This window comes from Scyliorhinus canicula, chromosome 2 (genome assembly GCF_902713615.1).
Source record: "Scyliorhinus canicula chromosome 2, sScyCan1.1, whole genome shotgun sequence".
NCBI lineage: Eukaryota > Metazoa > Chordata > Chondrichthyes > Carcharhiniformes > Scyliorhinidae > Scyliorhinus > Scyliorhinus canicula.
In genome coordinates this window covers 19603524-19617011 of record NC_052147.1, presented here as the reverse complement: position 1 = coordinate 19617011, position 13488 = coordinate 19603524, and the positions used below count along the sequence as shown (strand labels likewise).

Sequence of the window (13488 nt, the reverse complement as noted above, 5' to 3'; positions counted from 1 at the left end):
GTAAGGATGGCAGATTTCCTTCCATAAAGAACATTTGTGAACCAATGTGAATTTTTTTTTTTTGGATGAATTTAGAGTACCCAATAATTTTTTCCAATTAAGGGGCAATTTAGCGAGGTCAATTCACCTACCGTGCACACCTTGGGTTGTGGGTGTGTGACCCACGCAGACACGGGAAGAATGTGCAAACTCCACACGGACAGTGACCCAGAGCCTGGATCCTTAACTCTGTGAGGCAGCAGTGCTAACCACTGCCCCACCATGTCGCCCTGTGAACCAGACAATTAATAGTTTTGTGATCACCACCACCACCAAGGCTAGCTTTATCTTCTAGATTTAATTAGTTGCATTTAAATTCTGCCAGCAGCCATGAACCCATGTCCCTCTGGATTACTGCACCACTGACTTCCCCCAATACAGTGAATGTGGGGAATTTGAAAAATTCGCTGGAGAAATGTAGATTTTTGATGCCCTCCCCAAAATAGTGAATGTATATCATTTATCATTGTATAACATTACTATTGTTGTTTTTTGTGATTATTGTCTTTGGATGGGGATATATAATGAAGGTTTTGATATGAATAATGCCGAGGATTTTCTGATCATTTGTGACAATATGGAGTTTTGCATTCTGGAAGGATTTATTTTTGGTTGTTGCCCTCCCTTTATAATAGAATCTAAGAAGGTACAGCACACAAAGCAAGACAATACACCATTATATCTCTGCTACATTTTACTGAAGCAATTGTAGCAGTACGGTAGCACATGTGGCTAGCACTGTGGCTTCACAGCGCCAGGGTCCCAGGTTTGATTCCCCGCTGGGTCACTGTCTGTGCAGAGTTTGCATGTTCACCCCGTGTCTGCGTGGGTTTCCTGCAGGTTCTCCGGTTTCCTCCCACAGTCGAAAGACGTGCCGGTTAGGTGGATTGGCCATGATAAATTGCCCTTCGTGACCAAAAACGATTAGGAGGGGTTATTGGGTTATGGGGATAGGGTGAAATGAGGGCTTAAATGGGTCGGTGGAGGCTCGATGGGCCGAATGGCCTTCTGCACTGTATGTTCTATTTTCTAGATCTTGTTGGATGCTTGTGCCACAGTGCAATTTTGGGGGAAAAGTTAACTCCTTACCAACTTTATTTTTAGGCACCCAAGGGTCAAGGGGCAGTCAGCTCTGGTCAGGATGATAATTACAAATTGCAAAAGACAATCGAGGTAAGACCTTTTCAACCAAATTGTTCACTAAGTTGCGAAGAATGACCTATGTTCCAGCGGTCACCTTAAGAAATAACTGTTGAAATCATCATGGATCCTATCTGTATTTTTGTTTCCTCTCTCTGTTCGGCACTGATGTGCAGATGATACCATAGTTGCTGTCAGTCACTTGGTGCTTCACTTATGTGACTTCTCACAATTTTATACCAATTTACAAAGAATGGCATCACCAATAAATCCAATTTTCTTCTCGCTTGGTGCCCGCACTTCCCAGTGATGGTCACTGGTTGACGCTGAGAAGTGCGCTTCACTTTGCAGAGGTTTTACATTCTAAATCTTTAATTTGAGAGTTCTTAATGTTGCCTGTTGTAAAGCATGCACGTGATCCAGGCAGCATGGTAGCACAGTGGTTAGCACAGTTGCTTCACGGCTCCAGGGTCCCAGGTTCGATTCCCGGCTTGGGTCACTGTCTGTGTGGAGTCTGCACGTTCTCCCCATGTGTGGGTGGGTTACCTCCTGTTTCCTCCCACAGTCCAAAGATGTGCAGGTTAGGTGGATTGGCCATGAAAAATTTCCCTTGGTGTCCAAAAAAAAGGTTAGGTGGGGTTACGGGGATAGGTTGAAGGTGTGGGCTGGAGTAGGGTTCTCTTTCCAAGAGCTGGCGCAGACCCGATGGGCTGAATGGCCTCCTTCTGCACTGTAAATTATATGATCCCTTGTATGAAAATGTAACGGCTTGTAAGCCTCAGCGCTCTGATTATGCTTGTGTGTTGTGTATGGAATGCTGAATGAAACATTTAGCCCGCTTCCCAGTTAAATTAGAATCACTTAGTTCATGATTGATGTTCCTCGTGAGATATTTTGATTACGGTAATAATTGGCTGGTATATCTCTAATAATATCCAGCTGGTTAATTATTATAGGAGGTGAAGAAGCAACTTAGTCAGGAGATTGATGAACATCAGCATGAGCTGTCTGCTCTGCAGGACGCACATCGGCAGAAACTAAACAGTCTCACGCTCCGACATAGGACTGAGCTTGCAGAATATGAAGAACGGATTGAGGAGCTGGAGCAGCAGTTGCAAGGTTAGAAGTAATCGCGTGTGCAGTTGTACTTTGTGTTTAATTTTGCAGGGAAGCATTTGAGGATTAGAGTAATTTGCTTATGTGAATGTTCAATCTTTTGCACTATTGTGTGATTACTGTAAATTATTTCTCCTCATGACCCTGTTTCCTCTGAACTATTTTATAATTGGCAATATGCGGAGTCCTAAAGTAAAACATATGTGTTCAAGTAAAAAGTGCCATGTCTTGAAACTTCCAATTATGAAATTAGTGTCAATTTATATTTTTTAACATGGCGAAAGAAGAATAAAGTTAGTTTGGTTGTGGGGCAGCGGAACTTTTAAAATTTTAAGTTTTCCTTTTGCTCCGTGTAGTGAGACGCTGTTAAATTTGTGTTTGCTGTATTCAGTGTTTACAGATGCCAGTTGATGAGCCTTGCAGTCCAGTAGAGACAGGTTCATTTCACAACCGGTGCTTATTTAACTGACTTGTTGAATTAGTGAAGAAGTTTAGTCTCCGCTATAAAGATTCATGCTCCTGATCACCATCTGGAAGCCACCTGCTGCCGAGTGAGTGTATGCGAAAATTGGCTGAGGGCAGGATTCTGCTAGGGCAGGAGTTACTCTACAGGCTCACACATGAAGAATGGCTTCTTGGTCATGGTACCAGAGGATTAGCATAGAACTGTATCACAGCGAGAGTCGACGTTGTTGGAGGGGAGGAGGGCATATTTTCAAATAGAACACCACACCCCTCAATCAGATAACATGAAAGTAACCGCTTTAAAGAAAAACTCATGAGCGGCGAATATTCTTAGCTTACTCCACTTGCTATTTTGGGCCTCATTGTTCCAGATAGTTGTTCAGCTATTGCCAATTTAAATAAATGTCAAAGAATCAGTAGCTTCACTAATTTTGAATTATGGAAGCCTGTGCTTTGGCTGACAGCATTTGCATTGCTAAATCTATTTTCCATAGCCCCACGTAGACATGTAAAAACATGATTTATCAGCCTGTCTTCAACCTATTGAAAGCTGATTAACTGCATGGACATTGAACTCTGGATTGAGGAGCTGCCCAGTGTTGAATATTCTTTCCTCTGACATTAGCTTAACAGCCCACTGCAGTGAGGGGATTGCAGTTAAGGATATCAGTAAAACATAATCAAATGTCCTACTAGAAAGGAAAAAACTAAGCCGTGTATTGATATAGCTCTCTTTCACAACTTCGGGACACCCTCAAGTGTCTAATAGCTAATGAAGAGAAGTCCTGTTTGTAACATAGGAAATGCAGCAATTCATTTGCACACAGGAATAATCCGGAAAAGTGTAGTTAAAATATGCCGTACCTAAGTTGTGGAGGAAGGGAAAACTACCGTAATGATTTTGCATTGTGTGAGACCCACGCTAATGTGGACAGTTCCTATCAGAAATGTCTTTCCTAGCTAGTTGGAAGCCACTGATACTAATGGTATAAACCCCTGCTTATTTGCTAGATTTGGCAGCCCAGCAGATCTACAGAACTGTCCTCAATCACCAGTGAAATCCTTAGATTTCCAGTTGGCTTGCTGCTGACTGTGCCGGATTCAAGAGTGCATTAAAGAAATGCAAATATTTTTTAAAAAAGCACGTTCTATCGAAAAAAAGCTACCTAAATGTCCCATCTCCCTTTTGAAGTGTGGGGTGTGGTCGAAGCATGGAATGTTTGCTGTGCACAAAGTCAATTTAGCATCACCTTCCATGCAGCTATCACTGAAAAAAATATGCTGCATCTTTTAACTGGAACATGTGTGGAATTCTGGTCATTTGATTTGATAGTTTAGGCCATCATATATACCCAATAAAACAACAAACCAGTTTATCTAATTTTGTGATCTTGGCAATGTTATCGCTGCTGGATTAGGCAATCAAAATAATGATTGCATCATCTGGACTTGAGGTTGAAGAAGTAGTCCAGAAGGATGTTTGCCCAGATTCAGAAATTGTGTTTCAAGTAAATTAATCTATTTTGTGCTTGTAGCTGAAGCAGGTGCCATGTCCTCAGACCAGTCAATACTCCCTGAGGGGAGAAGGACTCAATTGGTAGCCAGAAAGCAATCTGGAGAAGAGCTGGAACAGCAAGTTAAGACCAAGGATGATGAACTGACTGTTGGTTTGCTCCAAGAGAGGGACAATGCTTCAGCAGAGATCAGTCAGCTGAAGAAGGAGTGCGAGAGACTGCAGGTGGAACACATGAAGTCACAGAACTGTATGATGGAGCTGGAGGGTAAAGTGGAGAAACAGGAAAAACAACTGTCAGGGAAAGTGGCACTGGAGGAAGAAGTGCTCCGGCTAAGGCAGGCTGTGACAGGTACAATATGCTCTTCATTGTAGCTGCTGTGCTGCTTTATACCCAAGAAGACCATGCTACTGGAGAGGTAGGATAGGGATCCTACAACAGTTACTTTTTCCCTGCTGATCTCCCAGGTAGTCAAATGAACCATGTTTATTTGTGAAAATACAGTGGAGTATTATATTTTGAATTAAAAGGTGGAGGTCCGAGCAACAGTAGGCCCTACAGCCCTGAAGACGAATTTGCCATTCGGAAAGAATGTTTATCTCCTGCACAACTCCTCTTTCCTGCTTAATCCTTAAACCTCTTCATTCCCGTGTCCAAATGTCTCTATCTCACCCAACAATTGAGCAAAAAACAGTTTACTGTTTCAACGATTCACAATACTCCTTGGTGAAGAAATGTCTCCTCAACTGTCCTGATTGGCTCCCATCTTATCCTGAGGCTATGATCTTTTCTTTTAGACTCTCCAGCCTCTCAGCATCTATTTTATCTGTTTAATTAGATCATTTCTCATTCTTACTAATTCTAAACAATGTAGCAAGGGACAGTTGTTCAACGTGATTATCCAATCTGCATTTAGTCTCCCCAGTGTAGGGGAGGCTATGATATGTGCTGTGAATACTGTATATTAAGTTGAAAGGAGTACAAGTAGGTTAATGCTTCACTTGAAATACTGTAAAATCAATCTTTTGTGCAGAATGTGTAGTTTCCATAGAATGAAAGCAATCGATCATTAATGGTACACATAAGAGTAATCCTCAATTACTGTCTGTTTTCAGCAAAACATGTTTTAGTGATGTATGTAATGGTTTCTCGCACCACCTCAAATTCTGCATTTCACTCCAGTGGGATAGGTAAGCAGGATTCCAAAGGTTAGAGCGTCCACATATCAGGAGCCTAGTCTAAAAATTGGAGCCAAATCTTTCAGGAGTGAAATTTCGAAATGCTTCTATGCTCAAAGGGAGGTAGAAGTTTTGAACTCTCAACTCGACTGGCTCCATTCTTCTTAGAATGAGAATCAACACCTAATTTTTACCGGGAGATGGTTGGGGCTCCCTCCACAGATTGTAAGGGGTTGCTATTTAACAGTTTCCTCTGATTCGCTGAATGGATGAAGTTTCAACAGCACGTGAGCTGAGGTGGCAATGGAGTCTGGCGATGTGGAAGCAGAAGTAGGCAGCCTTGGTAAGAAGTGGATATGAGGTTGGATGCTCATCTTGGGGTCAAACACGACACCAAGGCATGACTCACTTCAAGCTGTAATAATAATCTTTATTATTGTCACAAGTAGACACTGCAATTAAGTTACTGTGAAAATCTCCTAGTCTCCAGACTCCAGTGCTTGTTCGGGTACATAGGGGGAGAATTCAGAATGTCCAATTCACCTAACAAGCACATCTTTCGGGACTTGTGGGAGGAAACAGGAACACCTGGAGGAAACCCACGCAGACACTGGGAGAGCGTGCAGCCTCCGCACAAAGTGACCCAAGCCGGGAATTGACCGGTGTGCTGTGAAGCAACAGTGCTAACCGCTGTGCTACCTTGCTGCCCTGTTGCAATGGGGAATTGATAGAAGTGGTCGTGTTTGTGGCAGTGTTTAGTTGGAGTAAATTTCTGATCATCCGGTACTAGATTTAGGACAAAGTGCAAAAAAGCAAATCAGAGACAGTAGACCAGAGGTGGATGAGATGTTCGAGCAGGTGAAGAATAGATCCTTGGGAGACTCCAAAGGTAATAGTGCAGGAGTGGGAAGAGAAGCTATGATTCTATAGGTAACAGAGACTAGATAATAATGGCCATTTCAATCCGCTGCACAATGGAGGAAAAACATTGGAGGAGGATGGTGTGGTCAAGTATGTTGGAGGCTGTAGACTGAACAAAAAAGTTGAGAAGCGAGTTTACCAAGGTCATTTATTGTAATTGCATTGAAGTGTATATTCGAATCTGGATCCAGGCGGCTCAGAATAATTTAACCTCTCTTAAGGACGTTAACTTTCATCCCATTGCTCTGGACCAGATTTAAACGCAGTTCCAGAACGGAAAGTAAAATATGCTAATCCAATGGACATCACATCCAACTCTTCACACTGCCTGATTTAAACTCTTCATTTGTAGAATTCTAAAAGTTGTAGCTGGTAAATTGTTCTCTGCACCGCAACACTATTTAATGCAAGGAGTGGATCGATGCAAAACTATCACTTTAGTTGATACTTATGTGGTACTACTTCAACTGGACTGGAACACACTTTGCCAATCTGATTCCAGTACTTCTTGAATACGTGAAGTATGGGAACCACCAGACTCTTTTAAACTTTTTATAAATGAGATAACAAATTTTTGGTTAGATCCAAAGTTCTTAATCTATATTCCAATGACAGGCAAGGTCAGCTTAGATTTTATTTTCAAGAAGCTTCTGATTTGATGTATCTTTTGCTCAGATAATTCTATGAAGGTATGTGCTTCTTCCAGGAAAATTGTAATGATCAATAAAGGTGGATTTTTATGTCCTATATGTTAAGGTTTTAACCTGTTTTCACATTTCCATTGACTATTGCAGATGCAGAGAACGAATTGAAGAGACTGTCTAACATGAATGAAGTATGTATTTGCAAGTGGCTTTCTGAGCTGCATGAATGTTGCCACCTTGAATTTGTGTTCAATATTTCTGTTTGAGATAGAATTTGTATTTTATCAGGCTGTCTCTATAACACCTGAGTGATAGTGTTATCCATGAGTGGGGTACAGTAGTGCACCATGATTCTGTGTAAATGTGTACCTTAAATAAAAATCAACTGAAAGGAGTCAAAGATGATTATGGACACTTTGAAGAAAAATGTTCTAATGGTATATTCCTTTGCGATAAAATGAATCAAGCTAAACTCAGGGCTTGGAGTGATCATGACTTGAGCATTCATTTGAAGAAATATTTCAATTGACATCGCAATAATTAAAATGTGCATATATGTGAAACAATTATTAAGTAAACCTTAAGCTTCACGCATAACGTGTGAGGAATAGTGTCATCACTATTTGAAACAGTGTATTTCCTTCTATTGAGGTGTAAATATAGAGCTACAGTCTTGATTGATAAGGTACCCAAAGAACTTGTATATTTGTTTCAAAATTGAGACAGTTATTAGAAAACAGAGGCTTGCTTCAGTGACGGGAGAACTGACGGGTATCTGAAATATCTACTCTACCTAGTAATGCACTCATTCTTTGTATTCTTTATTCACACTACTATCTCGGTTTGTGGTATATTTAACGTGGGTGCAGGCAAATGATCAGCTATTCTGTCATTTTGGTTTCATTAGTACATATTAGATGTATGAATACATAAAAGTAATCTCCAAATTAAGTCCAGAAAAGGCTGCCATCGTTTATAGAACCCTTGTATTGATCCTCTCAGGGCAAATTTGACCCTTTCCAATTTTATAAATCCCACCATGTCACTGATCCAGGTCTCCAAACTTGGGGGCCTCGCATCCTTCCACTGCAGCAAGATCCTTCGTCAGGCTACTACGGACGCAAAGGCCAGGACACCGGCCTCTTTCGCCTCCTGCACTCCCGGCTCTACTGCAACTCCAAAAATCGCGAGTCCCCACCCTGGATCCAACCACCCTCGACACCGTCCCCGCCACCCCCTTCCAGAATTCTTCCAGCGCTGGGCATGCCCAGAACATATGGCCGTGGTTCGCTGGACTCCCCGAACATCTGGTGCACCTGTCCTCACCCCCCAAAGAACCTACTCATCCTAGTCCCAGACATGTGGGCCCGGTGCAGCACCTTAAATTGGATGAGACTAAGCCTCGCATATGAGGAGGAAGAGTTGACTCTCTCCAAGGCATCCGCCCAAGTTCCGTCCTCTATCTGCTCCCCGAGTTCCTCCTCCCATTTAGCCTTCAGCTCCTCCACTGACGACTCCTCCACCTCCTGCATTACCTTATAGATGTCAGACACCTTCCCCTCTCCGACCCACACCCCTGAAAGGACTCTGTCCATCTTCCCCCGCGAGGGCAGCACAGGGAATCCCTCTACCTGTCGCCTAGCAAACGCCTTTACCTGTAAGTATCTGAACATGTTCCCTTGGGGAAGCCCAAATTTATCTTCCAGTTCCCCCAGGCCCGCAAACCTCCCGCCAATAAACAGGTCCCTCAATTTACTGATGCCCACCCTTTGCCACCCCCTAAATACCCATCCCTGTTCCCTGGGATGAACCGATGATTGCCACCCAATGGAGCCTCCATCGAGCCCCCTGTTTCCCCCCTATGCCGTCTCCACTGTCCCCAGATTCTTAGGGTCGCCGCCACCACCGGGCTCGTGGTAAACCTCTTAGGGGAGAGCGGCAACGACGCCGTTACCACGGCACCCAGGCTCGTACCTCTACATGACGCCATCTCCATTCTTTTCCACGCCGCCCCTCCCCCCTCCATCACCCATTTACGCACCATTGACACATTGGCCGCCCAATAGTACCCCAAAAGGTTGGGCAGCAACAGCCCGCCTCTATCGCTCCCTTGCTCCAGGAACACCCTCTTCACTCTCGGAGTCCCATGTGCCCACACAAAGCTCAAGATACTGCTAGTCACTCTCCTAAAGAAGGTCCTGGGGATAAAGATGAGCAGGCACTGAAAGAGGAACAAGAACCTCGGAAGCACCGTCATTTTGACAGACTGCACCCTCCCCGCCAACGACAATGGCAGCATGTCCCACCTCTTGAACTCCTCCTCCATCTGATCTACAAGTCTGGTGAAATTATGTTTGTGAAGAGTCCCCCAGTCCCTGGCCACCTGCACCCCCAGGTACCTAAAGCTCTCCCCTGCCTGCCTAATCGGGAGCCTACCAATTCCTTCCTCCTGGTCTCCAGGGTGCACCACAAACACCTCACTCTTGCCAAAATTTAGTTTATAACCTGAAAAGATCCCAAACTCAGCTAGCAGCTCCATCACCCTCGGCATCCCTCCCACCGGGTCCGCCACATACAGTAACAGGTCATCGGCATACAACGACACCCTATGTTCCTCCCCACCTCGCACCAAACCTCTCCACCTCTGAGTCCCTCAAAGCCATCGCCAGCGGCTCGATTGCCAGTGCAAACAACAAGGGGGACAGGGGGCAACCCTGCCTGGTCCCTCGGTAAAGCCGGAAGTACTCCGACCTCCTCCCATTCGTGGCCATGCACGCCATCGGGGCCTCATATAGCAGCCTCACCCATCTAATAAACCCTTCACCAAATCCAAACCTCCCCAACACCTCCCATAAGTACCCCCACTCCACTCTATCGAAGGCCTTCTCCGCATCCAGCTCCACCACTATCTCTGCCTCCCCCTCAATCGCTGGCATCATGATGACATTCAACAATCTCCGCACATTCGTGTTCAGCTGCCTTCCCTTCACAAAACCTGTCTGGTCCTCGTGTACAACCCCGGCACACAGTCCTCTATCCTGGTGGCCAGGATTTTTGCCAGCACCTTGGCATCTACGTTGAGGAGAGATATGGGCCTGTATGAACCACACTGCTGGGAGTCCTTGTCCCTCTTTAAAATTAACGAGATCAGCGCCCGCGACATCGTCGGGGGCAGAGTCCCCCCTTCCCATGCTTCATTAAGTGTCCGCACCAGCAAGGGGCCCACTAGGTCCACAAACTTTTTATAAAATTCCACCGGGAACCCATCCGGCCCCGGTGCCTTCCCTGACTGCATCTGCCCGATCCCCTTAACTAGCTCCTCCAGCTCAATCGGCGCACCCAACCCCTCCACCTGCTCCTCCTGCACCTTCGGGAAAGAAAGCCTGTCTCCATTCCCCTCCTCTCCCCCGTTGGCTCCGACCGGTACAGTTCCCCGTAAAAGTCCTTGAAGACCTCATTCACCTCTACCCCCTTCCGCACCACATTCCCACTCTTGTCTCTCACTCCAGCAATTTCCTTAGCCGCATCCCGCTTGCGGAGCTGATGAGCCAGCATCCTACTCGCCTTTTCACCATGTTCGTACACTGCCCCTTGTGCCTTCCTCCACTGTGCCTCCGCCTTTCTAGTGGTCAGCAAATCAAATTTAGCCTGCAGGCTGCGCCTCTCCCCCACCAGTCCCTACTCTGGTGCCTCTGCGTACCTCCTGTCTACCTCCAACATCTCTCCCACCAGTCTATCCCTCTCGCTCCTCTCCCTGTGTGCCCGGATGGATATCAGCTCCCCACGAATCACTGCCATCAGGACTTCCCAGACCACCCCCACCTGAACCTCCCCCGTATCATTCACCTCGAGGTACCCCTCGATACTTGCCCAGACCCTCCTACATACCTCCTCCTCCGCCAACAACCCCACATCCAACAGCCACAACGGGCGCTGGTCCCGCTCCTCCCCCATCTCCAACTCTATCCGATGCGGAGCGTGGTCGGAGATTGCAATGGCCGAATACTCAGCCTCCTCCACTCTCGGAATCAGTCCCCTACTCACCACGAAGAAGTCTATCCGAGAGTAGACCCTATGTACGTGGGAGAAGAAAGAGTACTCCCGTGTCCTCGGCCTCACAAACCTCCATGGATCCACCCCACCCATCTGGTCCATAAACCCTCTCAGTACCTTGGCCGCCGCCGGCCTCCTACCCGTCCTAGAGCTGGACCGATCCAGTGAAGGATCCAACAACGTATTGAAGTCCCCCCCCCCCATGATCAGACCTCCCGCCTCCAGATCCGGGACCCATCCCAACATACGTCTCATAAAGCCCGCATCGTCCCAATTTGGGGCATACACACTAGCAAGTACCACCTTCTCTCCTTGTAGCCTGCCCCTAACCATAACATATCTACCCCCCTTATCCGCCACCACCTCCGATGCCTCAAACGACACATTTTTCCCCACCAGAATCGCCACTCCCCGGTTCTTCACATCCAACCCAGAGTAGAAAACCTGCCCCACCCATCCCTTCCTCAGACGGACCTGGTCCGCCACCTTCAGGTGGGTCTCCTGAAGCATTGCCACATCTGCCTTTAGCCCCTCCAGATGAGCAAGTACCCTCGACCGCTTCACCGGCCCATTCAATCCTCTCGCATTCCAGGTGACCAACCGAATCAGAGGGCTGCCCGCCCCAGGCCAGCACCCCCTGCCCGACCCAGTCCCCACAGCGACAGCACCTCACCTCTGTCCCCCCGGCCCCCACCAGCTCCTTCCTGACCCTACCATTGTACTTTGTGGGTCAGCTAACTTCTGCTGACCCCGGGAACTCCCGCCAATAACCCGACTCCTCCCAGAGTGGGATCATCCCCCAATCTATCCCTCCTCCAGGCACCGCTCCAGTGCGGGGAAGAACTAGTTAAGGCCCCGCCTCCCCCCATCATCGTCTCCACCCCGCAGCGCGGGAAACCAGAGGAAAGCCCGCGCTTTCACACTGCCTCACCACACCCTTCTGACGCAGCGCCCAAATACCAGCCCCACTCCATACCCCCAACCCGACATAGAATACAACAAACCCCCCCAACCCTCCCCGCAAGATACAGAACTCAAACAATGCCCCACAGCAAAAAAACATAACAGAACAACACCCCCATAAATAACCATATCAAAATTGCAAAAGTACAGAAAAAGAAACAGCAGAATCCAGCAATAAAGTATTACAACCGACCCCCCAACCCCTAGTTCAAGTCCAGTTTCTCCGTCCGCACGAAGGCCCACGCCTCCTCCGGGGAATCGAAATAATAATGCCGGTCCGAATAAGTTACCCACAGGCGCGCAGGCTGCAACATTCTGATCTTTATCTTTTTCTTGTAAAGCACCTCTTTCGTCCGATTAAACCCGGACCGCCGCTTAGCCACCTCCGCACTCCAATCCTGGTAGATCCATACTACCCCATTCTCCCAGTTGCTGCTCTTCACCTTCTTGGCCCAGCGCAGCACACACTCCCGATCACTGAACCGGTGGAACCTCACCAGCACCGCACGCGGGGGTTCATTCTCTTTAGGCCTCCTGGCCAGTACTCTGTGTGCACCCTCCAGCTCCAAGGGCAGATGGAAAGACCCGGCCCCCACTAGTGAGTTCAGCATCATAGCCACGTAGGTTGTCAGATCCGACCCCTCCAGCCCCTCCGCAAGGCCCAAGATCCGCAGATTTTTCCGCCTCATGCGGTGATCAAGCTCCTCGAAGCGTTCCTGCCACTTCTTGTGGAGCGCCTCGTGTCCCTCCACCTTACTCACGAGGATCCCGGCCTCTTCCTCTCGTTCAGTGGCCTGCGTCTGTAGCTCTTTGATGGCAGCACCCTGGGTTGTCTAAATCTCCAAGAGCCTTTTGTTCATTTCCTGCAGAGAGCTCAGTACCTCAGCCTTGAAGTCTGCAAAACAGCGCAGGAGAGCAGCTTGTTTCTCCAGGGCCCACTGCTTCCACTCCTCTGGAGCTCCGCCGGCCGCCATCTTGGATTCCTTCCCCCGTTTTTTTTCTGGGGAGCTGCTGCCGTTTTTTCCCCCTTTCCACTCCGAGTTCGAGCCATGGACTGCGGGGAAAGTCGATCAGCACACCTTCTCCCACCGGGAGATGTCAAAAAATTTCCGTTCTGGGCTCTAAAAAGAGCCGAAAAGTCCGTTTAAAACTGGAGCTCCCAAATGTGCGGCTTCCTACGTCATCGCCGCCACCGGAAGTCCTCGGTTCCACAATTTCTGTGTGGTAGAAAATGTGGTCTTTCTGTTGAAGAGATCATGGTTGGATATATTTACAGGAGTTATAATCCAGGGCAAGGGTAACTATGCACATAGAACACCGTTTATCAAAATAGAGATCAGAAAATGATGGGGGGGGGGGGGGGGGGGGGGGGGGGGGGGGGGGGAGGGGGGGGGGGGGAGAGAGAAATCAAAAACTGTTTAAAATTACTTCTCGTGTAAAGTGCTCTCATGTATA

General features: G+C 47.2%; 1 protein-coding gene across 2 annotated transcripts in view; it reads left to right on the top strand.

Annotated features, from left to right (window-relative positions):
• The window catches only part of trip11 (thyroid hormone receptor interactor 11), a 101110-nt gene that overhangs the window by 31413 nt on the left and 56209 nt on the right, over window positions 1-13488 (top strand). The window contains exons 5-8 of one of the 2 annotated variants that reach the window (XM_038774559.1): window positions 1144-1212; window positions 2136-2298; window positions 4296-4625; window positions 7168-7208. In XM_038774559.1, the coding sequence (XP_038630487.1) occupies window positions 1144-1212; window positions 2136-2298; window positions 4296-4625; window positions 7168-7208 (603 nt within the window). The remainder of the gene's footprint in view (window positions 1-1143; window positions 1213-2135; window positions 2299-4295; window positions 4626-7167; window positions 7209-13488) is intronic. The other variant, XM_038774568.1, reaches the window with a different exon arrangement.